General features: G+C 32.7%; 1 protein-coding gene across 1 annotated transcript; it reads right to left on the bottom strand.

Annotated features, from left to right (window-relative positions):
* Positions 1 to 1500: 1500 nt before the first annotated feature.
* On the bottom strand, positions 1501 to 17050 carry LOC134708875 (serine-rich adhesin for platelets-like). Its single transcript, XM_063569326.1, has 11 exons — positions 16922 to 17050; positions 13774 to 13848; positions 13266 to 13357; positions 12749 to 13022; positions 12357 to 12427; positions 10813 to 11833; positions 8195 to 9739; positions 5437 to 6870; positions 3660 to 3881; positions 2246 to 2615; positions 1501 to 1924 (listed from the first exon to the last, which is right to left on the bottom strand). Exons 1-11 carry the CDS (start codon positions 16923 to 16925, stop codon positions 1501 to 1503), a joined length of 5532 nt encoding a protein of 1843 aa, XP_063425396.1. The 5' UTR covers positions 16926 to 17050.
* Positions 17051 to 18009: the final 959 nt, after the last annotated feature.

Raw genomic sequence — 18009 nt, 5'->3', positions numbered from 1 at the left:
CACAATGTCGTGAACAAATGATATTTAGGTCGAGGTAGATTTTGACAGTTCACATAGTCATTCTGCGGCTATATGTGACCAGTAGACCACCGAACTCTCGTTTGCTAGATTTGTTTACTCCAAACTTATAGCTTTGAATATAATGAACTCCCTTTGAATTCTACAAAATCAATGAATTGTTGATCCTAAATGTAGATCAAGGTACATAGATAAAAAACAAAATGAGACAAAATCCTGTTTCTACATAAATAAGGCTGTTAGTTTTCTCGATTGAATTGTTTTACATCGTCATTTCGAGGCCTTGTATAGCTGACTGTGCGGTATGGGCTTTTGATCATTGTTAAAGGTGTCTTGTAGTTGTTAATTTCTTAGTCATTTTGGTATCTTGTGGACAGTTTTCTCATTGGCAATCATACCACATCTTCTTTTTTTTTTAGTTTAGTTTAAACATTATTTTTGCTGAAATTTAAGGAAACAAAAAGGACAAATCCGACTAACTGAACAAAAGTAACACCACTTGGAAAGTGCCTTCTACTATAAGAATTCAAACTTTCCGGAAAAAGAAAAGCAAATCTAATTTCACATAAGGTTTATATATAAACCAAATTTTGTGTGTCATTTGGTCTCTTGTGAAGAGAAATCGCATTAGCAATCGTACCACAACTTTTCTCCTTTTTTTACCTATCCAATAGCCAGATTTGGATTTCAATTAGTACCAAAGTAGCAAATATTCGAAGGGACACATATTGCAAGTTTGGTTAATATTGGAACAGTGGTTCAAGAAGACTATTTTTGAAAGAAGACAATTTAGAGCTATCATGGCCACTCGGACCCATATCTAACTTTTCAACTTGATGATGGGTACCTTCTAAAGATATTATTAGTGTCTAAGAGTTTCACTTTCTCAAGATCATGCGTTTTCAATTTACTTGTTTGATATTTTTTCATAATATTCGACAATATCCGATATTTTCTTGCAATGAGTAACACAAAGGGTGCCACTAGTGAAGCATGGGCTGCTTACTATTTCAAACCATCCATGGTTTCCATGGTGTTGGTTTTTTTTTTTAGGTTTCTGATGATCTGTTTAGACTGTATGCTTAATTGTAATATCTTATTATGTGTTGTTTGAACGTGTGGGTTTTCCCCTCGTGATGTTGCCTGTTTCGAAACCAACAAAACAACACGATAATTAATATCAATCAAGTTTTTAGTTTTTAAAGTTGTCATGTCTTGGCTGATTGCAAGATGAACTTGTTATTTCCCTCGGTGATCTGTTTCATTTAATAATACGTCTTACTTTTTCTTTCTTTATTTATTTACGTCATGTTATAATTGTAGCATAACATATGTCATGCAGCTGTACAGAGATGAACACTTTTTCTATATTTGGTTTTTATTTTTAAAATTTTACATTTATCAACAAACATATTTTTTCTAATAAAACAAATCTTAGTTCTTATCATTTGATTTTTTTCTAAAAACCTGCCTTTGAAAACCCTAAATTTGAATTTTCGTCTCCCCTATGTAATCAAATGTTTGACAAACAGATCCATCAACCATACGAAGAGAGTCCCATATTCGGTAATCAGGTGTCCATGTATTGGTCACGCTTTTAATGCTAAACGTATTATTGCAAACAGGTGGTCTACCAATAACAGATTTCAATGGCGCCTTTTTTTGTCTGTATCTCTTCTGAGAAACAACTACATTGATACCAGTAGTAGGATCTTCGTTGCAGTTGTAGTTTATATTTCGTTCTGAAATTTCAGAATCTGAACTCTCGTATGAATTTATCGCAAAATCATCGTCCATCTTTCTTTTATCCATATAATCACGGAAATTTCTTTTACAACATGATTCTGAACTATCTGGCGAGTTCTGAATAAAGTCGTCATCCATTTCGATATTAGATCTCAAGTCCCTTTGAGTATTAATTTCAAGATGAAAATCTTCTGCAAGTTCAAACGATGGCATAGAAAATGTTTCTGTACTTGAATTTCCATGAACGTCTTTTGTCTGATGTACCGGTTGAGCTTTTATTTTGTTTGCTTTCTTTTTAGTTTTTGATTTTTTAACATTGGATTCTGTTGTTTTCTTTCTTTTTGGCGATTTCACTTTTTCTTGCTTTATCGTTTCTTGTATTGGTTTGAGTGGGGCGAGAATTCCCTGACGTTTTAAGGGCTTTCCTATGAGTTTTTTTTCTAATGGTTTGAAACTTGGCATTTGATTTGGTGAATTGTACACATAATCGACAGAAGTTATATCATTTGACATCTTCTGTGTTTGATTCAGCATTGGTGTTCCTCTTAATGGCAATAGAGGCTGCATTCTTGATTTACTGATAGTTTTATCATTCTGGTTATTTTTGTGATCAGGTATCATCCTTTGAAATAAACATGTTTGGATCTGTTCTGTGGCAATATTTTGATCTTCATCGCATTTCTGTAATGGTTGATTTTTAGATTCTTGCCATCTTTCTAATTCACTTTTTGGCATATCGATGACTGAACAGTCGTCGGTTGTATCACCGCCACCGTCATCAATTACTAATGCTCCTCGATACAAAATATTTCTTCCAACTGTTTCAATTGCTCCTTCAAGATTTTCGCTGTCTTCAAATCCGATGTTTGTATTTTCCAATTTATTTTTGTTTAATTCTTCATTCAAATGTTTTTTTGAAAGAATTTCATCTGGCCCACACTTGTGTAAGGTTGGAAGACGTTTCTTTGATAAAAAGACATCTTCGACATCTATAGGAATCTCAGATTTACCTGTATAGTAAAGAGGATTGTGTTGATTAAAATATGTGACATATATATGTGTAGGACTCATAACCGCGATGGTACTCTGAAACGTTTTATTCACACTGAGACGATAAAATGCGATTTTTATCACGTTGATTTGCGATAGTGGCATTGTGCCACTCTCTTGTTTATAGCTTCGCAGAAATGCGTTGGTAGTAACGCTGAAGTGCAATGGATTACAAAACAAGAATGTATCCCTAGTACACGGATGCACCATCCGCACTATCATTTTCTATGTTCAGTGGACCGTGAAAATGGAATAAAAACTCTAATTTGGCATTAAATTTAGAAAGATCATATTATAACGAAAATGGTGAAAACCATCGAACACCAACGTGACCGACGCATTTTAGCGTGACCATCGCACTTCAGTGTACCCATCGAACCTCTAACTCTTACTTATATAGATGGTATACGAATACATATACAATATTAACTTGTAATAATATAGGTTCATGTACTCATAGGAGCATTCCTTAAATTAACACAACTATTTTTATGGAAGTATGTATTAAAGTCTTATGAAACAAGACACGGGTGACTGGTGAAATATAATGTTTATCCAATTCTCGGACCTATGCATTTATACATAAAAAACTTAGTAATCAGTTTTATCATTTTTCATGCATCCATATCGTATAATCGTAAAAAGTGGGTCTATTTTGATGTGAAAATATAACAACTAATTAAATGTCGTGTTTTGAAGCAGCAGTTTACCGATCACAACCTTAGTAAACAAACAACAAAGAAGCCTGGATATTGAGTTCTGTTTTGAATGCGAAGCTTCATATGACTAGTAACACTTATCCTCCAATTTTGAGTTTCTACATTTTTTCATTTATTATCATTTACATTTTGATTTAGTTTCAGATTGTGTAGATTTTTGTTGAAAACAGCCTCTTTCGTTCTCTCTATGTTGCAAATACCCTCGGCTTTCTATCGATTCATTATTACTATGAATATCTTTGTTTGATAGTTGCGTCTTTGATTCATTACCAACTAACGTATCCGTTTTAGGAATTTGTACAGTAGGTTGATCTATACGTTTGATGTCTGCAATGATACTTTTGGTTTCTGAAAGTATAACATCGCTCCAAAGTTAAGAAAACTTCAATAAGGCAACATAAAGCTTAAGAATATCTAAAGGAACTCACACTGTTTTCCATAACGGAAATAAATCTGAATGGTATGGGAATCACTAAATGTTCTAATCACTATCTATAAAGTCATGAGTTGTCAACATGACTTTTTGTTTTTTGTTATAGACCTGTACAAAAACAAGTACAAAATATTCCTTCCTGTTGGAACACATATTCTATTTCATTTTTTGGACGAAGAACACGTTTTGTTTCTAGTGGAAATTGTATCCTAATGGAAGAAATATCATATAGTCTATATGCTATTTTTTCCATCAGGAACTAATATTATAAAGAAACTTATTCCATGTCTAGTGATCCAGTTATTATCATAGCATTCAAATGTTTATTTCTATGTCATTTTGTCTCTTGTTGTAGGGAGTAGTCTCAATGGCACTTATACCGAATCTTCTTATTTTTATATATAATATCAAATGCATTAAAACAACTACTTATATAGTTACCGTAGTATCGATCATTTATCTCTCTAGTGCGTATGGAAAGGGGATAACGGATATGAATTTTTCTCCTTTGGACTGTTTGATTATTTCGAAATATAATTTTAAGAAGAGGAGAGAACATAGTTTATGACAGATATGAAAAAAAGCAACATCGATTCAAAAGAATCTACTTCCTCTGTGCTATTTTAAAACAAATAGTTCCCCCCTTCTTTGTTTTTTTTATTAAAGTTAAATAAACATGTCCCAATAAGCTGATCGATATCTGAATTATCTGATTTTATCTCGATACTGCGATAAAGCAAGACTATTTAGGCGGATATATGATGGTGCAGGGAGATAACTCTTTAAATCAGATTGCGTTTCATCAATGTATTTTAAGCATTTAACTGATACAGATTGGAAATAATCTTTGTAGCATAGAAGCTTAGAATATACTTTTGAAAATGACTGACACAAACGTACTGAGTTATACCCTTAACCTAGGTCTACCTACTTAAAACAATAAAGCTTCCTAATGAAATTAAATCGCACTCAATTATTTCACTTGTGATGGAATTAAATATCAAAGAAAACTAAATGTATTAAATACCCCAAAAATAAAGCTTGTAGTTAAAAAGCTTTACAGTTATTAATCAGTTGACAACTACTTAATACGTTTTGCCGTCTAAAATTACTGTCCACTTAGCTGTATGAATAGATACTTTAAATTACTTCAAAATGGTTAATTTTAATGAGTATATATTAGAAGCTACAATTAAATTTATATTTATTTCAAAAGATCAGAAAAATCCTGCGAAATCTGGTACCTTTTTTTTAAACGGTATAAAATAATTTTAAAATATGAATGCTAATTTGATTGCATGGTAAATTGCTCGTGACATTGTAGTAAAATAAAACGTGGTTTAACCTGGTATACAATCAATGATATTTATGTTAGAAGCAGTTTGAAAAGTGATCAAATTATACAGGAATAAGATGAACTTTCAGCACATCGTAAAAAACTAAGTTAGACTGAAGAGTTTTCATACATACCTTGTAATGGCTCCAGTTGTTTATTTCCATGTATTTGCATTTTTGTACTGTCTGATTCAAGCAAACTCTGCATATGTTTACTAGCTGTCATATTTATAAAATCGTCTTTGTCAATTTCTGAATCGCTATCCCAAGAACAACAACTTGTTACAGATGCATCATCATTATTCAGTAAGTTTTGGCGTTCTGATCTGTCGCTGTCCCAGGAACCATCGCTTTTGATAGATGCTTCATCGAAATTAACTGTATTTTCTCTTATTTTACTGACCACTGGTCCAATATTTTCGACTAAATCATTGTCAAGGTGTATTTCATTTCCTTTGTTTAAGCACGACGAAAAACTTTTGGTGTTAAGAATCTCATCAACAGTAAAAACCTCATTGTCTATATGCCTATTTTTCATTTTTGTTCCACTGCTTGCAGCTGATTTTGTTTCACTGATTGCAGCTGATTTTGTTTCACTGTTTGCAGCTAATTTTGTTTCACTCTTTGCAACTGATTTTGTTTCACTGTTTGCAGCTGCTTTTGTTTCACTGTTTGCAATTGATTTTGTCTCACTGTTTGCAGCTGATTTTGTGTCACTGTTTGCAGCTGATTTTGTTTCACTGTTTGCAGCTGATTTTGTTTCACTGTTTGCAGCTGATTTTGTTTCACTGTTTGCAGCTGATTTTGTTTCACTGATTGCAGCTGATTTTGTTTCTCTGTTTGCAGCTGATTTTGGTTGACTGTTTGCAACTGATTTTGGTTCACTGTTTGCAGCTGATTTTGGTTCACTGTTTGCAGCTGATTTTGGTTCACTGTTTACAACTGATTTTGGTTCACTGTTTGCAGCTGATTTTGGTTCACTGTTTGCAGCTGATTTTGTGTCACTGATTGCAGCTGATTTTGTTTCACTGTTTGCAGCTGATTTTGTTTCACTGTTTGCAGCTGATTTGGTTTCACTGTTTGCAGCTGATTTTGTGTCACTGACTGCAGCTGATTTTGTTTCACTGTTTGCAGCTGATTTTGTTTCACTGTTTGCAGTTGATTTTGTTTCACTGTTTGCAGCTGATTTTGTGTCACTGTTTGCAGTTGATTTTGTTTCACTGTTTGCAGCTGATTTTGTGTCACTGTTTGCAGCTGGTTTTGTTTCACTGTTTGCAGCTGATTTTGATTCACTGTTTGCAGCTGGTTTTGTTTCACTGTTTGCAGCTGAAACAACAAGATCAACAGGTCCTGTGTCACCTGAATGACTACTATTCCATGAACAAATATTCGTGTTGCCTGTCACATCATGTTTTATATCGGGTTTATTGGAAAACACACTGAATATAGACGACTGGTCACTTTTCTTCGATGTATCTTCAAAATTGTTGATTTCATAATTATCAGCATAATGTTCCTTGTCACACTGACCAATTTTGAAATTGTTTTTATGTTCAATACTTTGATGTTCTGAAAAAAAGTCAACAGTAGCTTTGTTTTATAAAAGCGTAAATTGACACAGTCTGAAGGGTAGTCTAGTATTCGGCAATTCCGTGTTGACATGAATATCAATTATAGGTCATGGTCATTTTTATAAATCTACTGTTTGCAAAAGTATGAATTATTCGAAGTACCAAGGATTTTCTTATCCAAGGCGTAAATTACCTTAACCGTATTTGGCACAACTTTATGAATTTTGGGTCCTCAATGCTCTTCAACTTTGTACGTATTTGGCTTTCTTTCTCTTTTGATCTGAGCGTCACTGATGCGTCTTATGTAGACGAAAAGCGCGTCTGACGTATTAAATTATAAGCCTGGTACCTTTGATTACTACATTCTCGGTAATTGTATTCGGTTCTCTGATGTTTCTGACTTTTGAAGTTATAATTTTTCTATTCACCAAAGGAAAAACGAGTAAAACGTTGCATTTAAAAAAAATGGAGTAAAAAAGTAAGAAGATACAAACGGGAATACAGTATCAAAAATAAAAAAAGAGTATAAAAAAATAGCAGTCGACAAACTACAACACAGGCTGTGAGAGGTTCATGGTCCATAAATGATTCTCATAAACAGTAGGTAATGGGATATATAGATAGTTTATTATAATTATACCTTTTGGTATTTTACTTCAACTGAACATTTACAACCATATCAATATATGTATCTGAATTATGAAAACGAGTAGATCCAGTAAGGACAGATTTTTGCCTCAAATTTCAAGTTTATCTGAAGAAAATTTTTAAACAATTAAGTGTCTACTCCAGTCGATTCAATTTGTTTATGTGAAAGATTTTAACTGAATTAGTCATTAAATACGCTTAAGTTCAAGCTTAAATATGAAAATATTTCAAATATGCCATAATATGTCACTTTTTATATAGATTTTGTTAAAAATGAATGTGGCCGCATGCTCTGTGTTTATCCTCAACCTTTATATATGTTATGTATTATCGTCAAATATAACTTAAATTTAGATATTAAAAATGAGCACAATTGCGGCCACTTCCACTTGAGACTAAAACCGTCTAATATTTAACTGAAATGCTAAAATTGTGAAAATTTCAGTAATTTAGCATGAATTTATGATGCTAGTACCCGATATATGTGCATTGTATTGTCAAAAACTGCCCATATATATATATAGGAGAAGCATTCTATTTCTCATAAATGTCTAAGAGATTACATTTTACCAATTTTGTATAACTGCTATATTTTAGGGCCAAAAAAAGGGGTCTTACTGGTCTTACTCCTTTGTCATGAAAGCAAAACAGAAATTATATTATAACTATTATACCTTCGATGTTTTTCATCTTGCTACCAGACAAGTCACTGGGTTCATCCGTTGTCTCTATACTTTTTGGAAGTAGATCGTCATTATCGAGCTGGTTCAGAGGATTTGAAATATCTTCGATTTTCTTGGTAGTAATGAGCTTGCACACTGAAACACCATCGAATGTCCTATTTTTCTTTTCTGAACATTCGAAAAGACCGGGTTGACATTCCTCTTCGCTGAAGTCTGATTCTGTAGATGCCAAGTCTGATCTGCAAGAAGGCGTTGATGGACATTCAGATATGGTTCTAATTTCAGTTTTGTTAATGCCTTGTATAACGGACGGACAGTCCGATGTTGATAATGGTGTACGTAGACATTCAGGTACCGATTTGACTTCAGCACTGTAACAGTTTTGTTGATCGTTGGGTATATTTTGCAAACGATCATTTTTTATATGGACAGGCAATTCTTTATGATCACTGTAGAGGGGTGTTTCGATCTCATAATTGTGATTTACAACATTTTGTTTCTTACTTTCATTACGTTTTAAAGATTTCTGTGTCTTTTGTATCAACGTATCCTCATTGTTAATGGATGTATCCTTGACATCACTAAGTTTTTCTGTTGTCATGGGGTCCGTTACCATGTGATCGTCTGCGCGAAATTCTGGTTTAATTGTAGAAGTGTCACATAACGTGTTCAAACCGTAATGTGGGGATTCCGATGGGATCGTTGGAATATTCCAAGAGCAGCTGTCGCTTGACAAGTCATCGGGAAGATCGGACATACGATTAGCGTGGTCTCTTTGTAGAGTTTCAACAACACTACTTATGATATTTGGAATAATATCAGAACTCAGCGATTCACTAGAAAGGGATACATGTGGTTGGTTATCTATTATATCCTCGTTGGTGTGTTCATAGAGACTCTTTCGATCCTGGGGTTCAATCGACTTCATTGTAAGTTCATTGTCATCTGTCGATTCCTCTAGTTTAGTCTTTATTTGACCATTATAAGCCAAATTGGCTGCTTCATTTTGTAAAGCAGTCCCTGAAACAGATACATGAACTAAACTGCTAGGACTGCTAATGAAAACTTGCTCAGTTGGTTTATCAAATTTTTCCAAGGAGCATTCTCTTCCTCTGGACTGACTTGAGTTGCTTGATTTGTCTGATTGATATGAACTTCGACTGCCAAATTGATCATTTCTTGGATGTGATTTTGTTAAAGATGAAGATAGATTTTTATAGCTATTTATGTCTCTTGTGACTACGTCATTGTTCAAATTTTCAATCTGGAAAAGACTTTTACAATCTTCTAATTCTTTTTTCATCTCCATGTATGTGACAGCAGCAAGAACCCATTTCGCCGACTTCAAAATTCGTCTTTTCATATCAGTCTTAGTACTAGGAGATAATATTTCTAGATCGAATGTTTTGTATGCATTTTCTTCTTGATTAGAAGTTTTAGAACTGACATCGACAGAATTTGAATCTAGTTCTTTCTCTTCATGTAAAATTCGTGTATTTGCACTCTCTAAAATTCTTTTTCTCTTTTCTCTGAGTTCTGTTATAGTAAAGAAGAAATGTTTGTTTCACTAATAAGACATTTTACAATTTACCTTAACAAAATATTGTTTAACAGTACACTAAGATACATTATAAACATAGATCATTGTACACTAAGATACATTATAAATATAGATCACTGTTGGCAAATGCAACTTAGTTATAACAAAAATACTGTTTTGCCTTTATACATTATGTAAATTAATTACCATATTTCATATGCAATATTATGCAGTTTTTCAATGTATAATTATTAAAAGTAACTTTACTTGTAATATAATTCTGTTATTTCTCTATGACGTACAAGTATACACTTTGAAGGGTCAAGTTTGTCTTGTCTTAAAAGTTATATATTTTGAGTTAGAGAAAATGTACGATTAATACGGGGTAGTTTTTAGTTCCCTTTTATAACTATGAGAGTAGTTTTGATCGTGTACAAATTCTGTTTCAATTGTTTGATTTGACTTAAATGAAATAGAATGGAAAACTGACTTTTTGTCAAGTATTATAAGAAAGATCAAGCATAAGGAATGATATGTTACAAATGTATGAGTCCTTGCATTCAAATATGCCAGTTGATACACAAACGATAACTTATGATTTTTCACTTACTACGTACAATGTATATTAAGGGTAAATAAAAGATACTGCTATTTTTTGAAATCCAACAGAATATGCATTTCTCTTAATTTGGGGATAGACAAATCCGAATTAAATTATGGTGTTGCAGTCAACCGGCCTTGTTTGACCATTCTGTAATCAACCTAATAGAAAAGTGGTTGTTCACAATTACAAATAAATGGTTTTGAATAAAAGTAGATGTTTAGTCACGAGAAAGGTATATCTAGACGATAGCTATATTCCCGACGAAGCTATCAATAATAGACATTTTATAAACCACAAAATATAATTAAAAATAATTTAATTTAATATCTAAATGTCACATCCTAATCAATAGTTTTGTTTGAAGGCAGACAAGTGTAGTGACCAAATTGAACTAAACCTACAGTACACTGACTTATGTGCAAAGACGGATAATCAACACCGAAAGAAAAGTAAAAGTATATTTACCTGTGTTCGAATCATAACCAATTCTTTTAATTAGGTTTTTGATGGGTTTCACTGCACATTCTGGTATCTTTTCAATAGATTCATCTATATCAAAAGCAGGTTCAACTAAAGGATTACTTGTTACATTTGGTCTAGTAGAAAGATTAAATGATGATTCGTCTGTGGTTTTTCCAGTTATGTCTTTATCTTGATTTTTACTTCGCAAATACATCTGAAAGCTTCTGTCAGAAGATTCGCTTTCTGACCAAAGCGAACTATCAGTATCATGAAACGATATCGGCACATCCTCCAGTCTTGTGAACATAAGATCCAGTTTTGGCACAACTAACTCTTCTCTATAGTATTCGTCATCAACCACGTCATCGCATGGATCAGGACCATTTCTTGCCCAGTTAAATGGCACCGCACTCTCTGGTAGATAGTATGAAAATGTAGACGGATGTGACTTTGATTCATTAGGTTTGATGCCAATGTGTTCTTCGTCCCTTGTTGTTGTTGATTGGGAAACATTTGCTGCCCGTAGATCGTCTTCAGAAGAATAATATTCAAACGTTGTCGGGGGACTTACTGTTCTACTAGAACCCATGACATTTGAAATCATGTTCTCATTGTCGTTGTCTGTTGTTTCTAATGAGATACCATGTCTTTCCATTTCATGATTAGATGTATATTTTTGATTTGAAATGTCAACAGAATCTGAAACATCAGCAGATACTTGACGTTGATAGGATTTTTTTTCACTGGCAATACGATTTCTGGTGTTCAAGTAATCAACTATAATTTTATCTTTACTGGATTTACATCCTAGGCTCTTGGCGCGCTTATTGCAAGCGTCAACCGTTGCGTTGATAATCGATTGCATCCGGGTCTCAAAATAATCATCATCGATCATATATTTAGAATTCCTATGACTATTCCAGATTTCGTCGATGTCTGTGTTATTTCTGAATAGTTCATTTTTACTATCATTAGTCAAATCATTATTGTCATGTGTATATCTATTACAATAAAATGACATAGCCTGAAAATGAAAATAAAATTATGATAGAATGACCCTCTGGTATCTTTCGTTCCTCTTTTATTGCAATTTTGAAAAAATTATGTACATGCCAATGATACTGATGCTTTATTTTCTCAAGCAATAATCATCGTGATTATTTTCCGTATTGGGTGATTTTAATAATGTATTCTTCTGACGTTTCATTGGAATCTCGTTCGTGAATTATTTCCAACACTTGTGATATAAGTGGAAAATAGCAATGAATTTAAATAAATATCATTATCAAACTTAACTCTATACAAAAAATGTATATTTACAATAAGTAGTTTTTGAGTAATATTTTTTTTATTACCAATCAAGTCAGTCGTTTTATCCAAAATTTTGAGAAAATGGGTGAGGGTTACAAGAAATGATTTTCCCAGAAACATGTACATCCAATATCACTTTTTTTGCTTTTTAATTTATCTTTAATATGTATTTTATCATTCAGTATTAACAAACTAGCATTTTTACTGCTATTTATAGGATAGAAAAATGTGCTTACCTCATCATTTTTGTTAACAAGATGGCCCATGCAGCAGTCAAGGAAACACTTTACATTGCTGATCGAACTATCTGAAAAGCAAACAACGCAATGAAATACACATAAAACAAATACAACATATAAGTTTATAATATTTCTGAATATATTAACCCATGGACGATATATAAAGTATCAGCCATATTTTTTACCAAGTTATTATGTCTCTTCTTCATCATCTTAGTTTTCGTGTAATTTAAAATCATTTGTGTTTATGCTCATTATACACAGAATTTCGTGGTTAATAACAACGTAAGTTATTTCCCTTTGAAAAGTCGAAATGCCTTATAAGAAACGACACTGCTATTTGCATTTAAGCATGGCTGTAATTTATTTTTCATCACTTTAAAACCTACCTGGAATCTTTTCAACTGCAAACTCCATTAAAGTTTTCAGTTTGTTCATATCAACTGTTTTCTCTGTGTTGTTTTCTGTTTGTGTTTCTGTGTCTTTCATATTGCCATACTGATGACTGAAGTATTTAGGAAGCAATTCTTTGAGTATTGCTGTTGCTTTGAGTAATTTATCACCATCAGTGTCACTCTCGGTGTTGTTTTCGAACCTCTCGTTGTTGTTTTCGAACCTTCTTGGTGATCGAAATGCCAATTTATGACGATTGTTATTTGAATTCTGGAAGCAACCAAAAATTTGTATCTAAATGTGAACAAAATCCTTTCAATATGCAATTATTTTGAAGAGATATATTAATAAATAAAATAAAAAAGAAATATCCCTGCCATTCGATTATAAATTACTATTAAAGTGTCATTTCATTTGATGTCTTGAAACATTTTCACTGCATCTAAACATATTTTTAATAATGATAGCAAAGCGATTCAAATCTACAAAGACCTGGGTATCTTTTTATCTTACCTGAAGAAAGAATTCTCGACCATTACGTTTTAAGTCCATAATTCTTTGTCGGGTTTCCTGTATTTCTGATAAATCTTTGAACTGCTCAATCTCTGTATAAAATTATTTGAAGTTAAATCAAGATTTGATATATTAAATAGCTTTAATAAGGGAACTGATTTGACATGTTTTTCATGAATTGTGAAACTGATCTTTCCTCCTTGCATTGGTTAGACACTTATGCTATTATCAGAACTGTGATTTGTTTTATGACGGATAAAAGCTCAAAAGTCGTAGCTATTTATTGCTTGAAGAATTAAGATATTCGATAAATCAAAAGTTCCAAAAGAATTCTTAAAAAATAAGTCTGAAGCGTGAGTCAGAGAAAACAAAATAAAACTCATACATGACTATGAAAGATTGTATAAATGTTTCAAAAACAAAGCTCAACTCTGAAAAGTCGAAAAAAACACTATTGCATCATACATTTTCTATCAAACAAAGTTTCTAATTAACTCATTTTACTTACGGTTCTTTGTTAAAGGACCAGTAATCCTTAAGATGTCTAACATATAAGATGACAATCGGCATTCACCATGGATATCTAAAACGATACCAAAATGGAATAAAGTGCTGGCTGTCGAAAATGGTATCAATACAATATTATATATATTAAAGTCCCTGTTGCATGCTTTTATTAGAAGTAAGGAAAAGTCTAGTGATTTGTCATCTATACCTTTTCTTTTATACTCGTATACAGATCTTTAAATAGAATCATGTTTGGTTATCTCGTTTGAAATGTTTCACATTTTATCATGCCTCCGTTTTTTAGTTGACTTTACAGTATTGGTTTTGCGTTCTGTTGAACCATGTGGTGACACAAAGAGGCCATAGTTGTTTTCAGCCATGTATTTTGGACACTATCGGTTAGTTGACTCATTTGTAATCACACCATATTCCCATATTTTATATCGCATTTTTTTTTTAAATGTATGATTATAGATGGATGGATTCTTAACGTCCATCAACAGATGCTATATGCATATTTTATGTGTATATACCCTGCTTTGTACTTTATCTACCCATTGACTTATATGTTTAACTGCAAATTTGGGTAATACAGGTACGGATGCTAAACTTTAGCTTGACAAAAATGATCATTTGCAGTTGAGGTTGAACACTCCCTAACGATACCAAAGTTAAGCATCGGATGTAATGTCTTCCTTCCGATCAGACCTGTGGTCGTTCTTATTTGTCCTACAGTCGGACACCTCTCTGGACGAGTTTTAGTGTGGACGGGAGAAGTCCCAATGATTTTATTTTTTGTACACAAGTCAATCCTATGTGTGAATAATAAAGTCGATTGGACTTCAACTTCATCAAAAACTACCTTGACCAAAAACTTTAACCTGGAGCGGGACAGACGGACGAACGGACGGACGGACGGAAGGACAGACAGACAGACGGAAGGACAGACGGACAGACGGACGAACGGACGAACGGACGCACAGACCAGAAAACATAATGCCCCTCTACTATCATAGGTGGGGCATAAAAAATTAGTGTTAACCCACATCCATTTAATGTTATAATGATGCATTATATAATAATAATAAATGGTCCATGTTTTGATATACTCAACCTATTTTACCAAAAATTAGTATTTTAGATGTAAAATAACAAAACAGTTCAAATTAATTTCAGTTTAGTTTTGTTAATTCTAAGTAAATTTGTTTATTTTCGGAAATTTCAATTTGTGTATAGTAAGATAAGGATTTCCTTTTTATAATTATTTTAATTAATCCGCGCAAACGAAGTAAATTTTCAACAGATAAATTGCGCGCAAACGTAATGCTTTTTTTTTTTAGAATATGATAATTGTAATTCATTCTTGTGATGTGTTTGGGCTTTTCATTTTGACATTTGATTACGAACTATCCCACGACGACATATGAAAAATCGAGGAGCAAGTAACTTATTCAAATATGATTGACTTGTTTCTATTTCAATTTTTGGAACAATTTTTTTTCACTTGTTAATGTTTTTTGTTTTCAACCTATAAATCATTGTGTTTTATGCTGATATTTTAGTCCATGTAAGATATTCTTCAAACGAAATCATTCACCATCGATTGCGGGTTACAACAGGTAAAATGTACATTTCATCGTGTTGTATATTTGGGCGTATGACATTTGCGTCGATTTTGAAAATTTTCATTCTTTCATTTGTGCCGATTTCATTTTTTCATTTGAGCCGATTTTTTCTCTCTCTCCTAATTGGTAAGTTACGGGTAAGTGAATACTTTTACATGGGCTGAGCAGAGAGTATAAAGACAAATTAAGCAAAATTGGTAATTGGTTATCCAATTTTTTCGGGTTACCATTCCTTCCCCTAAATGAAATCGATGACTGCTTCACGTTTGACAATATGTCTGACGCTCTTTCTGATGACAAATGTCTTACATTCTTAGCCTACAGACTAAGTACATATATATGCACAATATAACGCTACCCACCTCATTTTCTGAGCAGCTGCACCCCAACTTATATGTTTTTATAGATTTTATCAAGAAAATCCAGGCCGTAACGTATGTTAAAATGCGAACTCTATAGAAATGCTCGCATCAGTACGTAATCCAGACAAAGAAAATATGGACCTCGTTAGCGAAACTAATAGGAATATATTAGATGTGTTGCCTATAAAAAAATCGGCAAAAATGATATGCAGATCGGTGCAAATGCAAAACGCCGGTATATTTCTCCGCCTGTATGATATAAGGCCTTATGTAGGCGTTTTTTCCACAATATTCAAATCAAATAAATAACATTAACACATCAAACAACAATTTTTAGATTGCAGTATAAAGACAAGAATAGTGCATTGAAACGACAGAGCCTCGTATTTTCCCGTTTCTAAGCCTCATCCTTATGTCACTGAAGTCAATGTACTATTATTGTCTATTTAAACGATTAAACAAATGAAAAAATAATAGCATTTTCCGCGGTTTGAATATGTTTATTTTTATATATGCTATCATACGTTTTTTGATTGAGTTAAGTCTGCCAATTGATATTTTATTGTATGTTTTTTTATATGTTGTGATGTTATGCTATTGTTTCAGAAAAAGGGAGAAGGTTTGGGTCCATTAAAACGTTTAATCCCGCTGCAAATGTTTGCACCTGTCCTAAGTCAGGAATCTGATGTACAGTAGTTGTCGTTTGTTTATGTAATATATACGTGTTTCTCGTTTCTCGTTTTGTTTATATAGATTAGACCGTTGGTTTTCCTGTTTGAATGGTTTTACACTAGCAATTTTGGGGCCCTTTGTAGCTTGTTGTTCGGTGTGAGCCAAGGCTCCGTGTTGATGGCCGGACTTTAACCTATAATGGTTTACTTTTTAAATAATTTGGATGGAGAGTTGTCTCATTGGCGCTCACACCACATCTTCCTATATCTATCATCATTATATTCATTATTAAAAATAATATCCCTCCATAATGTTAATATCTACACTAACAATAAATATAGCATAGTTTATTTATACAATGGTGATGATAAATATCTGCACCCTTGTCGAATCGAACATATTATAGCATTGTTTAAATCTTTATATAAATGAGAGATAAAGATAAAAAAAATCTATATTAGATACAAAGATAATAATAATAAAAACTTACCCATGGCCGATTGTTCACCAATATATGTTCTTGTACAATTCAAATTGTAGATATCTGATAAAGATTGGATAACAATTTTCTTGAAATCTGAACACTTCAATGATTTCCTTGAAAATGAATTGGGCGGAAGTCAACGTTAACACGGGAACGTCAGTGACGTTAATGTCATTGTTTGCCGTTCGCATACTTACTAAGACGTTACGCACGGTATTTGGTCTATGTTTTATTTGACCATTTCGTGATACATAAGTGGGACAAAAATAAATCAATTATGCGTATTATTAATTAATTACTTGTCTTGATTCATCATTTGAAACGAAATTAAATAAAACCAGATTTTTTTTTATAATTTAATGGTATGTATTATTACATAATTAAGCAATGATTCTAACTTCAAAATGCCATTTTTGCCGTGTAAGACGTAACAACAATAACTAACCATCCAAATATAATCGAAGAAAAATACAAACTACTGAATGGATTTCGATGAAATTTGTACAGGTGGGATGTAATATGATCATATTCATGGTGTGAAACGGTCTGGATAGATATCATCTCAGTTCCCAATCTAGTGGGCATTTTCGAAGTTTCATAGAGCTGTAAGATTTGAAAATTCAAGTATACAAAAATGCAAGCAAGCACTTCGATATTAAAATATTTTCACATTAATTATAGAAAAGGTTCGTCACCTCTCCATGCAAATGTGATTTTATTGAATTTTACGAACACATTTTTATGTCTAACACAGCTTCTCTCGTTTGATTTGTTTTCAGTATTTTCCGTGTCTCCCTTAAATTTTACCATAGAGCCATTGTTCAAGATTTTTCAGTACCATGCTAATTAAGGGTATTTTAGATTTGTGACAGACAAATGAACTATGAAAACAAATGTTACTACTGGAAAGGGATTTTCTTTTAAAGATTTGTTCAAGCCTTCAATGTTAAGGTAATGGTATTTTTTTCATCAATTTCCAATAAGTTGTCCATGTCTCCCCAAAATGTTACCACGTCCAAATTGAACGTTTTTTTGTACGTCAATGTAACGTAATATATATTTATTTTATTTTCCATTGACTGAAAGTTTAGCAG

This window comes from Mytilus trossulus, chromosome 1, assembly GCF_036588685.1.
Source record: "Mytilus trossulus isolate FHL-02 chromosome 1, PNRI_Mtr1.1.1.hap1, whole genome shotgun sequence".
Lineage (NCBI taxonomy): Eukaryota > Metazoa > Mollusca > Bivalvia > Mytilida > Mytilidae > Mytilus > Mytilus trossulus.
This window is presented reverse-complemented; position numbering and strand designations above follow the sequence as displayed.